General features: G+C 36.5%; 1 protein-coding gene across 2 annotated transcripts in view; it reads right to left on the minus strand.

The window, feature by feature from the left end:
* The window catches only part of LOC129275998 (selenocysteine lyase-like), a 32,086-nt gene that overhangs the window by 15,355 nt on the left and 2,673 nt on the right, over window positions 1-14,058 (minus strand). For both annotated transcript variants that reach the window (XM_064109125.1, XM_064109126.1), the window contains exons 2-10: window positions 13,192-13,349; window positions 11,053-11,139; window positions 8,649-8,758; window positions 6,970-7,070; window positions 5,479-5,632; window positions 4,797-4,927; window positions 3,895-4,056; window positions 3,445-3,566; window positions 165-201 (exon numbers count right to left, since the gene is read on the minus strand). In XM_064109125.1, the coding sequence (XP_063965195.1) occupies window positions 165-201; window positions 3,445-3,566; window positions 3,895-4,056; window positions 4,797-4,927; window positions 5,479-5,632; window positions 6,970-7,070; window positions 8,649-8,758; window positions 11,053-11,139; window positions 13,192-13,235 (948 nt within the window). In that variant the 5' untranslated portion in view covers window positions 13,236-13,349. The remainder of the gene's footprint in view (window positions 1-164; window positions 202-3,444; window positions 3,567-3,894; window positions 4,057-4,796; window positions 4,928-5,478; window positions 5,633-6,969; window positions 7,071-8,648; window positions 8,759-11,052; window positions 11,140-13,191; window positions 13,350-14,058) is intronic.

Below are 14,058 nucleotides of genomic sequence, written 5' to 3' on the forward strand. Positions count from 1 at the left end.
CAAGCCAGTCAGATTGAAGGACTTCAGTGGCTTTTAAATGTTATTACAAATTTGTGATTATAATAAAAATTTTGAAACAGGCCCCAAATTTCTTAGCGTGCGCTAGGAGTAGAATACCTTCCAAAAAAAAGAGAACTCATGTTTACTATCTCATGATACTTTACCTTGCCTAAACCTGCTATCATAGCCGTATTCTCTGTCCTGCAAAGTGTTGGTGGAGTAGAGAAAAAGATACACAACTTGGGGTTTATAGCTGATCATTTATCATTTCACACACGCATTTATAAGAGACATATTTCAGATACCTGTGACTTCTAGTGTGTCATGATCTGGGGTCCGTAACACAAAGATTAGCGATTAATCGCTAACTTCAAAGAACAATTACGTTTGGTTCCTAGTCAGTCTACTGAGCAAAATGAGCATGCAACGACAAACCTAATTCAATTTCAATCAGCGATTGATTGCTAACCTTTGTGTTGGGCATATATTTGTGCACTTTGTAAATTTTGTTCCTTTGATGTGATATCAAATTTATGGTATCGTTGCCATTGTCGCATTACCATGTCAACATGGCTCAATACCAAATCAAAACTAGAGATGCTCGGCGGGTCGCGCGGCCGAGCACATGTATCCCCCGAACCCACCGCGTCATCCGTCATTGTGATACATGTATATAGAGCTCACACAGATATTTGACAAATAAATACAATTGTCATGGCGACAATGACCCTGCCCACATTTTGCCTGTGGGTACCAAATTTGATGACAATAATATGACCTAGCAGCATGACTCTGCAGAACCTAAAATATTGTCCAGTATCACCTGTTGGGGAATACAATTATAGAGTAATCTGGATATATTTTATAAACCTGACCCTAAGACCCCCGACAAAAATTATAGGCATCTTCGCTTCACCTTCTAATATTGCTTCTGTGTGCCAACTGTTATGACAAACTGGAAAAAAAGCAGATGTTACAGGTTTTACCAAATTTTTCATGCCACATTTGAAGATGTTCGGAGAAGAAATGCAGCTGGTAGAGCACTCACAAGGACATCTCTGCTATTTCCACAAAAACTTGTTACCATGGCAACGATGTCTCCGCCCACACCAAAATCGATAGGCAGCTTCGCTATACCACACTCAACCTTCATGCCACATTTGAAGATGATCGGAGAAGAAATGCAGCTGGTAGAGTGCTCACAAGGACATCTCTGCTATTTCCACAAAAACTCTTGTTACCATGGCAACGATGTATCTGCCCACTCCAAAATCAATAGGCTTCTTTGCTTTACCATAATGGACCTTCATGCCACATTTGAAGATAATCGGAGAAGAAATGCAGCTGGTAGAGCGCTCACAAGGATATCTCTGCTATTTCCACAAAAAAACTCGTTACCATGGCAACGATATCTCCGCCCACACCAAAATCGATAGGTGGCTTCGCTATACCACACTCAACCTTTATGCCACATCTGAAGAAGATCAAAGAAGAAATGCAGCTGGTAGAGTGCTCACAAGGACATCTCTGCTATTTCCACAAAAACTCTTGTTACCATGGCAACAATGTCTCCGCCCACACCAAAATCAATAGGCTTTTTTGCTATACCATACTCAACCTTCTTGCCAAATTTTAAGATGATCGGAGAAGAAATGCAGCTGATAGAGCGCTCACAAGGAAATCTCTGCGGCGGACGCGACGGCGCGACGAGGCCAAATCCATAGTATCCTCCGAACTCTGTTCGGGGGATACAATCAAGGTTTCCACGGTACTTGTCAAAATCAAAAGGAGTAGCAATAAAATTTCTTTTGATCACAAGCCTGTTTTGAGCTATGCAAACTGATAATTGATTGCTATTTGCACTTTATCAGGAATGGTTGGAAATTTGCAATTGATTTTCAATCAATTGTAACTCAACTTTCTTGCAACACCCCATGGTCACCAGTTAATGAAACTGACCCCTGGTGTTTCATAAAGCTGTCTGTAACTTTAAGAACAATTGGCCATGGTGATCCTTGCTTGTAATGAATGGTATACATCAAAATGTTCATTGATGGTTTAGCGCGTAAAAAAGTTTCACCAGTTATTCTTAAAGTTGCTCATAACTTGCGAACAGCTTTATGAAACATCCCCCAGATAGCATGATGAATTCGAATCAATATTTTAAAATGGCAACAAGAAAAAAACACACACATGAGATCATTATTGGTAAAGGAGGAAAGCACAGTGAATTATGTAAAGTAGTCTTTACAAAATTGACCACCACCTTTAATTTCCAAAATTAAAGCCCAGTTAAAGCTTGCAAATGGTAGAGGGGCAATAGTATCAATTATAATCAGGTATCATCTACCATGCAAATCATTCAAAATTTTAGTAGCTGTTCAGTATTTTCTCTACCAGTGATTCTCTGAAATTTTCAAATATCAATATCTTATATATCAAGCACCCTCTTTCTGCAATTTTTATATTATAAAAGGGGCTCTTTGATCATTCATGTAAAATTAGTGAAAGAAGAATTAAAAATATATATATATATACGGCCCTCTCCATACACTTGATCTCGAATATAATTATGAAGGAGACCCGTACACGTACATCACCAAGATTGATCACACTTATATATATAAATATATATACATGTATATATATATTTTTTTTTGGGGGGGGGGGCTACTTTCACAACCTACTGCCTGAAAAAGCAACATTGGATAAGCTGTAGTGTTGTATTGAATATTGATTTTCAGAGGCTATTTTTTCTTCTTCCAGGGCTTATTTGAGCAATTTGGTGATGCTATCGCCACGAGCTCCTGTGTAATTTTCTTCCCTAATACGCATAATCTAGCAAGGAATTGTAATAGAGATACACATGATGCATTTGTGGGTATTTACCAAATCAAAAGACAAGCCTTAATGACATATTTAATTTCATCACCTATATCTGTTTTAAAAGCAATATGAATTACAAATTGCAAGTTAGATATTAACGTTTACAAGTTAATATTAAAGTTTGAAATAAAATGAGTGAGTGCCTATTCAAACATCTTTTAATAAATCAGTGATAGGAAAGACATTCTATGCAAATAAGTTTCAGACACTTGACCCAGGACTCTTTGAAAAATGGTATCAAATTCTCAACACGAGGCTTGAACCTCAAACTTACAGGTAGAGACCTAGCAATCATATGATCACCACTTCAAAGTATATATTGTCCCTGGGCTGTTGAACTCTCATATCACAAAAGGTAAATATGTTGAGGGCTAAAAACAAAATTTCATACAGGGCAACCACACACTGTCTAATTCCTGAAGACAACTACATATAAGCAAAGGAAGTTGGCTATTAATGCCATAACACTAAGCGTTATCTTTTTCACTACCTTTTTTTCTTAAATTTCAAGATTAAAGGTTTTAAAAGCCCACTGACCATAAAGTGCTTTTCTCTTACCCAGGTCTAAAATTTCTTTCTTGCCCCCCTCCAAACAGCATGGGGTACAGAGGTGCACCCCGGTCAATGGTAGAATCTCCAAGGCCTCTCACATACAATGCACCTATCCTTGGGGCATAAAACTGAAATTAAACAAGAGAGAGAAATTCTTCTTTACTTGCTTTTATCTCTGCATTGAATTATACAAAACGTGTATAATAACGTTTGCATACTATACAGAAATGATAACATTAATAACATTGTTGTATTCTAATACAAAATGAATAAAAAATAATGATGTGAAGTATTAAATTTTTCTTTAAAGAACGATGTAATAAATCCACAGGAGACTGCCATATTTCACATCAAGGGTTCTCCATTCGCCAGAATTCGCTAAATCTAAACATTCTCGCAGGACTGTCCCTAATCAAGATTCAAGACACCGCTCTAACGTAAGTATTCTTCTCCTACCTTGTGACCAACTATCGTCAAATAGTCTGCATTCAGATCGTCAACATCTACCCTGATCTTTCCTATCGTCTGAGCAGCGTCGGTGTGCAAGAGGATTCTGGGTAAAAGCAGGGGAGGGTCATGGGTCATTCCTTTCAATCTCTGAAAGATCTCTTCTACTGGCTGGGGATTCGGAAAAGTAAACAGACAATTCTGACAAATTAGATGACATGATAGCATGAAGTCTATCTGAGCTTTACATGAAGACTATGGTGTACTTTTGTTAACTATGGATAGCCACATGTGAAAAAAAACTCCCAAAAAGATGATCAATTTATCATCACACACTTGCCACTCAAATAATCAAACTGTCTGGAAATGATTACAATATTATCATTCACCATAAAGACATTGCAAATGATTCTAATAAGCTATGGTGTACAGAGATTTTTGACACTTCACATAGGTATTGTGGAAACTTACATGTAAACCATTGTTTTTAAGATACAATAATTCAAAATATGGACCTAATGCTATACCCCACGATGAAGGTTTAAACCTACGTAAAAACTGAAATATGCATAATGTACACTGTTCATGCAAGACAGACAAATGTCATTACAGGTTTGTGCAAAATTTCATTTAAACAACCTAACACAGAGATTTAGCCATAGTTTTAAAGAAATATCTTTGTGAAATATAACCTTCAATAACAATGTGCTCATCATTTATTTGCATTTTTGTATTTCTGAAATTGATAAAAAAAATGAAACAATTAATTTGTTTGATTGAAAAGAGGAAAATAAAATGAGAGGTAGCTTGGAAAAACCAAAAGGCCAATGGTGAAAGATTGAAAAAAGGAAAAGTCATTCATAACAAAACTTTCTCCCTAGCATGATACTGTATGATGAGATTCAAACTACCTGGATGACTCCTGTTTCGTTGTTTGCATGCATTATTGTGACAAGGCAGGTGGTCGGTTGAACAGCATCGATAATGGCGTGTGCTTCCACCCTTCCAGTTTCTATGGAGGCCGGTACAAAGGTCACATCGGCTGTATGAAGAGGAAATTAATCATGAAATCAAGGCAATTTTTTTTTATCTACAAGTACAAAGGGTCAATAAATGTGCCAAACCTAACTCGAGGGACAAAGAAGAAGTTAGGAGTCACAAGGTCATTGGAAACTGTTTTTTCCAGTAGATTTTAGAAATTTCAAGCTTCTTTTGTAAACTACCCCTACTTGTTTTCTGTTGTTGTTTTTTCTTCTTCTATATTAGAAATTCTTAGTCTAAAATACACATTGTTATTTTCCATATATTTTTGTAATATATTTATTTTTGTTATAATACCTCCAATGACAACAGTATACCAATACTGGTTGGAGACATCCAAAAGAAGATATATAAATAAATGAATAAATAATTAATTTAAATATTAAGCCAAAAATATTTCTGGAAAATGCCCAATGCTCCCCATGTTCAATGAATTTGCTAGATTTATCCCCTGATCCAAGTACCTAAAAATGTACCCCCTCTCCCTTCAAAACTGGTAACACACATGTAGTATAGATAACCACCAGACTGAGGGGGGAGGAGGCATCTTACCAATTCCTTGATTCACTAGATGTTCCAGAGGAAGTTTGATTGAGTCGTGTTCCAGGTTGGATGTTACGATGTGTGGTCTGGTTATGACTGATGAGGATGTGCCTACACTGTTCTTGAAATGCTCAATAGCTGTATGGATGACCAGGTTATTTGCCTGTAGAATTATAATTATTATAATAAGGTTTATCGCTAATCAGAACCGCAATGCGTCATGGGATCGAAAAGGGGGCAAGCTAGCTAGCTCCGCGCACGTGCACTGCAGTCTCTGCCCCCTTTCGCAGTAGTGTACACAGGGGGTGGTTACAGGGGTTCAAACCCACACCTCCCTAAAATCTTTTGAAGACCCTTTTTTTTTTTTGCTTGTCAAATTTTTTTTGGGGGTAGGAAATGACCTAACATTTTGGGTTGTCAAAATTTCATTCAGCTTGAACCCCTCCTTTTCAAAAATCCTACGTACGCTACTGTAATAATATATATTAGAATAATAATATCTATAATGATAATAATACAGCTTTTTTGTATTGTGCCCATATCCACTACTGAAAGGTGCTCAAGATGCTCCTATATTGCCGATTCCAGTGCTCACAGCTTTTTGGCAAATTACTTCCTGCTGGTACCCATTACCTCACATGGGTGGAGTGCAGCACATTGTGAATAGATTTCTTGCTGAGGGTTATTACACCATGGCTGGAATTCAAACCCACGGCCCTCTGCTGTAAAGTCTAGGGTCTAATCCACTGGACCACAACACTCCACGGCAGATAGGGATTTTCTTTTAGATGTCTAAAAGATGGGTGTGACTGGCAGTCGACCCAAACAAACAAGCATTTACAGGCATACTTTATAATTTGTCAATTTATTTTTATTTTTCGATGAATTTTTTTTTAGAAATACTTCACACAAACAAAAATATACATCATGGGAAATTTAGTCCCACTATCTCATTTAGCACCCAAAAGGTCACATGGTTGTGCATAAAACTGTATATACATGTAACTTACAAACAGTCTTCACCTGCCATGTTACAGGGTACTTCATAAAGCTTTTTGTCAAGTTATGCACGACTTTATGCAAGATTGGAACATGTTCTTAATTCCCAAACATGTATAAAGCTAGAGAGATACAAATTATTTAGCACAGGAAAGGGTCACCAGTCATGAATACAGGGATGTATAACTGAGTCCACACTGAAATCTCTGATAAAGAAGACTTCCCTCTGATCCAAGGGAAATACAGACATTGCAATCCAGTCACACCAGCAGAAGTGACTCCAGGGGCTCGTAACACAAAACTTAGCAATCATCGTAGAAGAATATCTTTACAATTGATCACATTGACCACAATGCACTATCAATCATGAAAATCAAGCATACGATGAAAGGCTATCTTTCATGTCACGGGACCCTGATCGACCAAAGGTTTTACATTATTTCCAATGGCATATCATCGACTGGTTTGGAGGCGGTTTTGTTGGTGTGACTGTAACGTTACCTCCGTTCCACCTGATGTAAAGATGATGTCACTGGGGGATGCCCCTACCATCGTAGCAACCTGTGACCTGGCTTTGTTGATCAACTGCTTGGCTAGTTGACCTGAAAATATGATTGACACAAGAAGATTAATTATTATGCAGATTAGAAGTTTATTACAGATTGTTGACCAAATCATTACTGCTGGCAAAGGTGATTGGACAGACGTATCATTTCCCAAGAGACATAAATGCACAGGATCATATTCACCTGTGGGGGGGGGGTGTTCCACAAAGATTTAAGTATGACTTAGAGTTGCACTTAAAAGTCCAGTTACGTGCGGTATAAAAGGCATGACTGCATAATAATAATAAACAGCATATTTACCCAGGGTAGCCACTTCAGTTCGGAAAACTGTTCTCCCAGCGGGCCCTGCTATTATTATTATTACCCAGCAAAACTAGGCTACCGATTCAGGTGCACACAGCTTTTGGAGGAATTTGAGGCATAGGTCAGATCAGAGGATGCGCACTACTGCATACTGATCAATAAGATTGTGCGTTGCATATCATGTACGTGTCAGCATTTAAGTGCGACTCTAAGTCAAACTTAAATCTTTGTGAACCTCCCCCCCCCCCCCTGGTCTACAGGCAGATGGTCCACTATCAATTTGGTCTAGTTTCCATTTGGTCCACACTACACTTGGTCTAATACTAAATCGAATTATTGTCCTCTAGTGTCATTAGGATAAAACTGCAGTGAAATCTCAATATTCAAAATGAAATTTGGATTAACAGGAAATCGAAAGAGTGGATATTATTACTCATTAAAAAATGTAAGAATCTTTGATAATTTGCCTGCCATCTTATCAAGTTGTAAATGTTAATGTTACTGTGATGTCTCATTGTGTTTGTGACCTTGAGACCACCAACATCAACACTAAACTTGAAATCATGATTCTAACAATCCCTTAGGGTTGGCAATCATGAATAGGGAAATAACATGTACATGTCAAACAGCGAACCAGCTGTAAAATTTGGCATAGCAGACAACATTCAACACCAGTGCTTTACACAGTCTTCCAGAAATACATAATATTTTCCAAGGTCAATCCCAATAACACCCTCATATCAAGTACAATGTTGTGGCTGGTGTAGGTTTCACATGATACTTGATGTGATAAAGTTTTTGGCAGCTCATATTTCAGGATATGCTGCCATAACACCAACACCGAATTTCAACACCATACTTGAAATCACTCAACATTTTCTAAGAAAATAAACGGAGAGCGAACTGACCAACAATGTCTGTGGTTTCTTATTGACCATGTGTTATAAATAGCTTGTCTTGATATATACCTTTGAGATTATTATCAAAGATAAAGAAAATTAGCTTGTAATTTGGTTTCTTTGGAGATACTATAATATCTTTGAGAGGCAAGGTTTTGCTATTTGGTATTTCAATCATTGCAGTATGAATGTATTTGGTAGTGGGTTAGTGTGTCATCATTTCAGTGAACCTACTGTATATAACAAGACTACACTCGATACTCAGAGTATGGCATTATGGGTTAAGAACATGGCCAGATATGAATAGTTTAGGACTTCAGGTGGTGCTATTGATGGTGCTGGTTTGTATTTGCTTTAAAATGGAAGCAGTTTTTGGAAAGAGAAACTGTCAGGTCACGGGGAGGAGGCAAACCTTGAGGATAAGAACTGCTTGGATTCCCCCAGGCTGCCGATAAGGTTTCTGATATGACCTCAATGACCTCTGGCTCTACCGGTGTGGTCGCATTGTAATCCAAGTAGATCCTGGAAGCAACATTTCATAGAGAATTAATACAGTAGGAATAACAATAGTAATAATAATGATAATAAAAGGCGTTTATATGGTGCAATCTATATAGAAATGTTCTATTCCAAGGCGCACAAGAAAAAATAAATATCAAGAGAGTTTAGATGAGTGTCTTAGTGGCAAGAACTGATACTGTTAGAAAAGATAAGAATTCAGTTTAGATTGAAAGTCTCTAATGATGATATAATTCTTAACTTTTATATGAAATTATTCCAAAGAGAAGGAAGTGAAAGCTCACTCACCATAGGCTTCTCGTGTTTTGGGGTCTTCAGAAGAACCCTCTTCCACCCCCACCCCCTTTTTATCAAGCCCTTCCCATGGGTATATATATATTGTGTTTAAGGCAAATTTTTTTGTCTTCTTTCAATGTTCGTAATGCGCCTTAACGCCCTCTACCTTCGTCTTTACGTCTATATCTGTATTATGAAGGAATAAACCCATTCATTGACTTCGCCCTTACGTAGGATGTAGGCATATACATATATATATATATATCTATAAAAGCACATCAGACTTTAATAGGCATAGGGTAGTACACATGTCACTAGATGTAGATTATTCTGTCTGGAATGCAAAAGAAGCTTCAAGTTAGCAATTTGCCAATACAGTTTGCTGCCCTCATACAGCTCAAGCTTTACATCTTTTGTAAGAAATTTACTTCACTGTCTGCACGTTATAACACAGGCATAAGCAGCTTTATTCAGCCTTTTTTTTTGGGGGGGTGGGCTTTCAGAACTTCTATATGATATAGCGCATGCTTTTGAAGTTCAATATACCCTAATATGAAAATGCATAGATTTCAAAGTTCTTGCGTGCGTTTATATCGGCCTCGTTGAAATATAAGCGCACAAGAGAAATTAAAAATCTATGTACATCAGGACTTGTACATACGAATGATATTGTATATTGAACGACAAATAGTATGTGTTATATAAGATGGGAGCACTTCTGACTTAAAATTTTATATCTGAATTTATCTGAACTACAAAATGTACCATTGAACGGCTTTAGGAGGTGACGTCACAATACAATAGAATTCAATTCACTACGCTCAGTAAAAAATGAAGGTGCAATACGCATGTGGCCTGCTGGCTAGCTGTGCACTGCAGCTGCCCTAGATATTATGCGCGGTTGTGGGATTTTGATTTTCGCTTTCAATATTTTTTGCCCCTTTTTCATAGATTAATGCAGGGGAAATACTCAATTTTTTTCATATTTTCGCTCAATTCTGAGGTATTGTACAACACAAATAGCGAACATTTATTTATTGTATTGAATATTGCAGAATCGTTTTCTTCAAGCTTCTTCTTATCGATCGATAAATCACCCTATGAGGTTTTGTACACAAGCTTCTGCTGTGCAGAAATTGCTGGTATATGCCACTTGTTCACTGCAACCATCCTGCCTGTGGGGAATCTACAGGTGGGACTATGGTATGCCAATGTTGTACAGAGCACACACTTTAAAAAATCATTAAAATATCACTTTTGTGACCAAAATTACTCATTTCCATACAGTTGCAAATTATTTTTCATTAGTAACTTGGGAATAATTTTTGTATTCACCAGAGCGCTCAAAAACTTGATTTTGGGGCATATTTTTGTGCACGCCCTCTATTGGTGGAAAGTAATATGGCAAGAAAATTTTAATTTTTTGATCTCTATTTTTAATAAAGAAAAAAATAATTTAATTTACTTAAGAGCCAAGTTGTATGACGAATAGGTGTAATGGAAACTGTCAGTGTAAAAAAATTCAAGCATTTGTCCCAAAGAAAAAGAGAAAATAAGCCAAACATTGCCACCCTTATTTTGCCACACATGGAGATATAACTGAGAACTTGTTCATTGAATGAGTGGTATATGCCATGATCGGGGCCATATAGATACTGGATTACATAATTGCAAAAAGAGGGCAATTTACCAATCAGAAGTCTTCTCTCATACAACCAATCTTACATAACCAGTTAATGCACAACAGGAACATATTCAGCGATGACAGATCAAATTCTCAATCAATTTGAGTCCCATCAATGGAAGCTGAAATTTGGCTTCTGTTACACAAAGTAATTGATTACAAGGTGATTGATTGCAAGACTGATTGTCAATGGTTATCACATCAATTGTATAAATCATTTGTATGATCAATCATTGAGCTTTGTATTATAAGACCCTGATCTTGGTATTGTTTGGGTGAGCCTTGCCTTTAAGGATAAATGCAAACTGTCAGAAAGCAAAGAGAGGTAATGACTTACAGCTCTGCAGAGGCAGACAGGGCATCGTCTGCTGTTTCCACTTTTCGTGTGACTTTTCCATTGTGTGTCTCAGTGTCTGGGGCCTTCCTAAACAAAGTCATACAAAGATTTTATTTACTGATTAATTGTTTGCAACTTCCATTCCCTGACATTGTAAACAATTGTAAATATATTGATCTAGCTTTTTCATAGTCTGAATTTGTGCAATTATGAAGTTTGAAAGCAGAAGCATGAGAGAAACATCCAGATGAAGGTTTGGCATAAATCAATCAAATATTACTTTGTGGGGTCACAAAAGGAGGACAGCTCTCCTCATACATACATCACAAAATTAACCAATCAACCAATATAAATCACAGACATTTTCTTATAAAATGAAAAGTGTAAGATTGTTATTTTGACATTTGATTTCCTTTTATTCTTTAGTTATTTACAGTTCCCGCTTTGATATTTAGTTTAAAGCTTTGTTTACATGCTTGCTGCTTTTGTTGTCCTCCATTTCCATTTCCACTTGACTTTGAACCTGCTTCTCTTGTCATTAGTAAACAATAGCAAGGAAACCAAATTTCAAACTAACAGTCCTACAGAAAGCATCAATCATGACAGAAATAATTATCATTTAGCGACTATTTTTGACAGAAATAATTTTTATTTTAGCGACTAATTTTTTCATATTGGGGCAATTACTAAATTCTGGCAGCTACCAGTATTTCTACCATTTCAAAACCTGCTTTTTGCACAACAAGCAATTATATCATATATTCAAATATCAACATTATGCTTGTACATGTACATGTATGTAGATCATTATTTTCTAAATATTCTTAAAGGTCAAGTTCACACCAGAAGGAAGTTGATTTGAATCAATAGATAAAAATCAAACAAGCATAATGCTGAAAATTTCATCAAAATCGGATGAAAAATAAAAATGTTATGAGATATTAAATTTTCACTTATTTTTCACAAAACATTTACATGCACAACTCAGTGATATACAAATGAGAATCGATGATGTCCCTCACTCACTATTTCTTTTGTTTTTATTGTTTAAATTATACAATATTATAATTTAATTTTTACTAATTTGACAATAAGGACCCTCTTGTTTGAACCACAGAATGTTAAAACAATGGTTATTCCACATGTTCAGGGAGGAATAAACATTTGTTTTACATGACAATGAGGAGAAAATTTGAATATTTCATATTTCATGTAATGAAATACAAAATAAATAGTGAGTGGATGATGTCATCGGTCTCCTCATTTGCATACTGACCAGGATGTGAATATAACTGTTTTGTGAAAATAACAAAACTTGAAAATGACATAACTTTCTCATTTTCAGTATTATGCTTGTATAATTTTTCTCTTTTTATTCGAACCAACTTTTTGTTGGGGTGGACTTTTCCTTTAAAGAATAAGATATAACGCAACTCTAGAAAAGATGTTTGCCTCAAAGCATTAATTTGGGGTAATTCTAGGGGATATTCTGGCTGTAATAAGGGGTAATTGCCTGTTGCCCCCAAGTATCTCCTACACTGTTTTTGTACTATAAGAAGCATCAATGGGACTTTGTGGAATTCATATAAGATGACATACTCATGTACATGAGATCGGTTATCACACTGGATGTCACAAAATCAAAATGTTTTATCAATAACTATGCAGTTCTTTTGATATGTTGTGTGAAATCTGTATATTTTTCTCTCATTCTCCTGATTCTATTTAATCTAACTTAATGCCATGGGTGATAGACTCGCATTGATCTAGAAAAATAGAAGAAGGCATGTCAGAGAATAATGCCTTAAAAATTGTTTATTTGCCGTGAGAGAGGAAAATTTGAGTCAGTCAGGCTTTTTTTTAGCTACTTGATATGTAAGATCTAATTGATAAATTTTCATAAGGTGATAAAGAGTTGTTCATGCACAAATATCTTTTGCTTTTGGATGATGTTCTACCACACCGTTTGCCAATTTTATTTAGTTTACCTGTTAAAAAATAAAATGTAGCAAAGGGTATGAAAGTAAAGGTCATTCTTTTAAATTCATTTTTTTTATATTAAATTAAAACTAAAATTGGACTGATTTAACCAGGGTCAGCCAAGATAATGCAAACAAACAATTTTTGGCCCAAAGGTACCTTTTCAGATGCTCGTTGATGTTCTGATCCTGCGCGACAGACATGACTCTTAAGAACTGACCTCTATACTAGGAGAACAATTCGGATGATGATCTTGTTGACACAAGAGCAATACATTTTCTCTCATTTTCTGGTGTTGGAGGCACTTGGAGCATGAACTGAATGAAATGAAAAGAAAGGAATGTAAATTTTCCAGAGTAGAATTCTGGCAAGGTGCAGAACAGTTGTAAAGTAGTTGGTCATTCTTTTTCTACAATATAACCAGGACAAACTCAAGTCAATGAGACATGACTTGTCTTGTTTATTCAGAGTGTCCTTGTTTTCTAGGACAGGTGCCCATTATTAATGATAATAATGAACAATCCAAACAAATATCTCCTCCCTCTCAGGTAGCCAGGAGGCACCTAGGAGAGTAAGCTCACGATAGTGAATGATTTTTATTCTGGGAGCTTTCTGGCTACTTTAAGTCCAAATGAGTGAACTCAATTCTACTTTAATACAGGACTACCTACTTTCCTGACAAGCACTCTCTGTGGAGTCTGTTGACAATTAAGGCACAAGCTCCAGCCCAGGCATGCCACTTGTTCACTGCAACCACCCTACCTGAGGGGAATCTACATGTACATGTAGATCTATGCAGTAGACAACACACATTTAAACTAGAAATTTGACGTGTCCAAAGGACACAGATGCCCCCGCTTACGCGATCAGAAATTCATTCAATATGATTGAACTTAATATCGTGCAGAAATCAATATGCATACATATAATGAACAAACTAAGACCTTTGAACCAACTCGCATACATAATGAGCTGTGAACTTTGACCTGTGAACTCCAAATTCAAATTTAGCCTGTACTTTGGTGT

Source organism: Lytechinus pictus, chromosome 14 (genome assembly GCF_037042905.1).
Source record: "Lytechinus pictus isolate F3 Inbred chromosome 14, Lp3.0, whole genome shotgun sequence".
Lineage (NCBI taxonomy): Eukaryota > Metazoa > Echinodermata > Echinoidea > Temnopleuroida > Toxopneustidae > Lytechinus > Lytechinus pictus.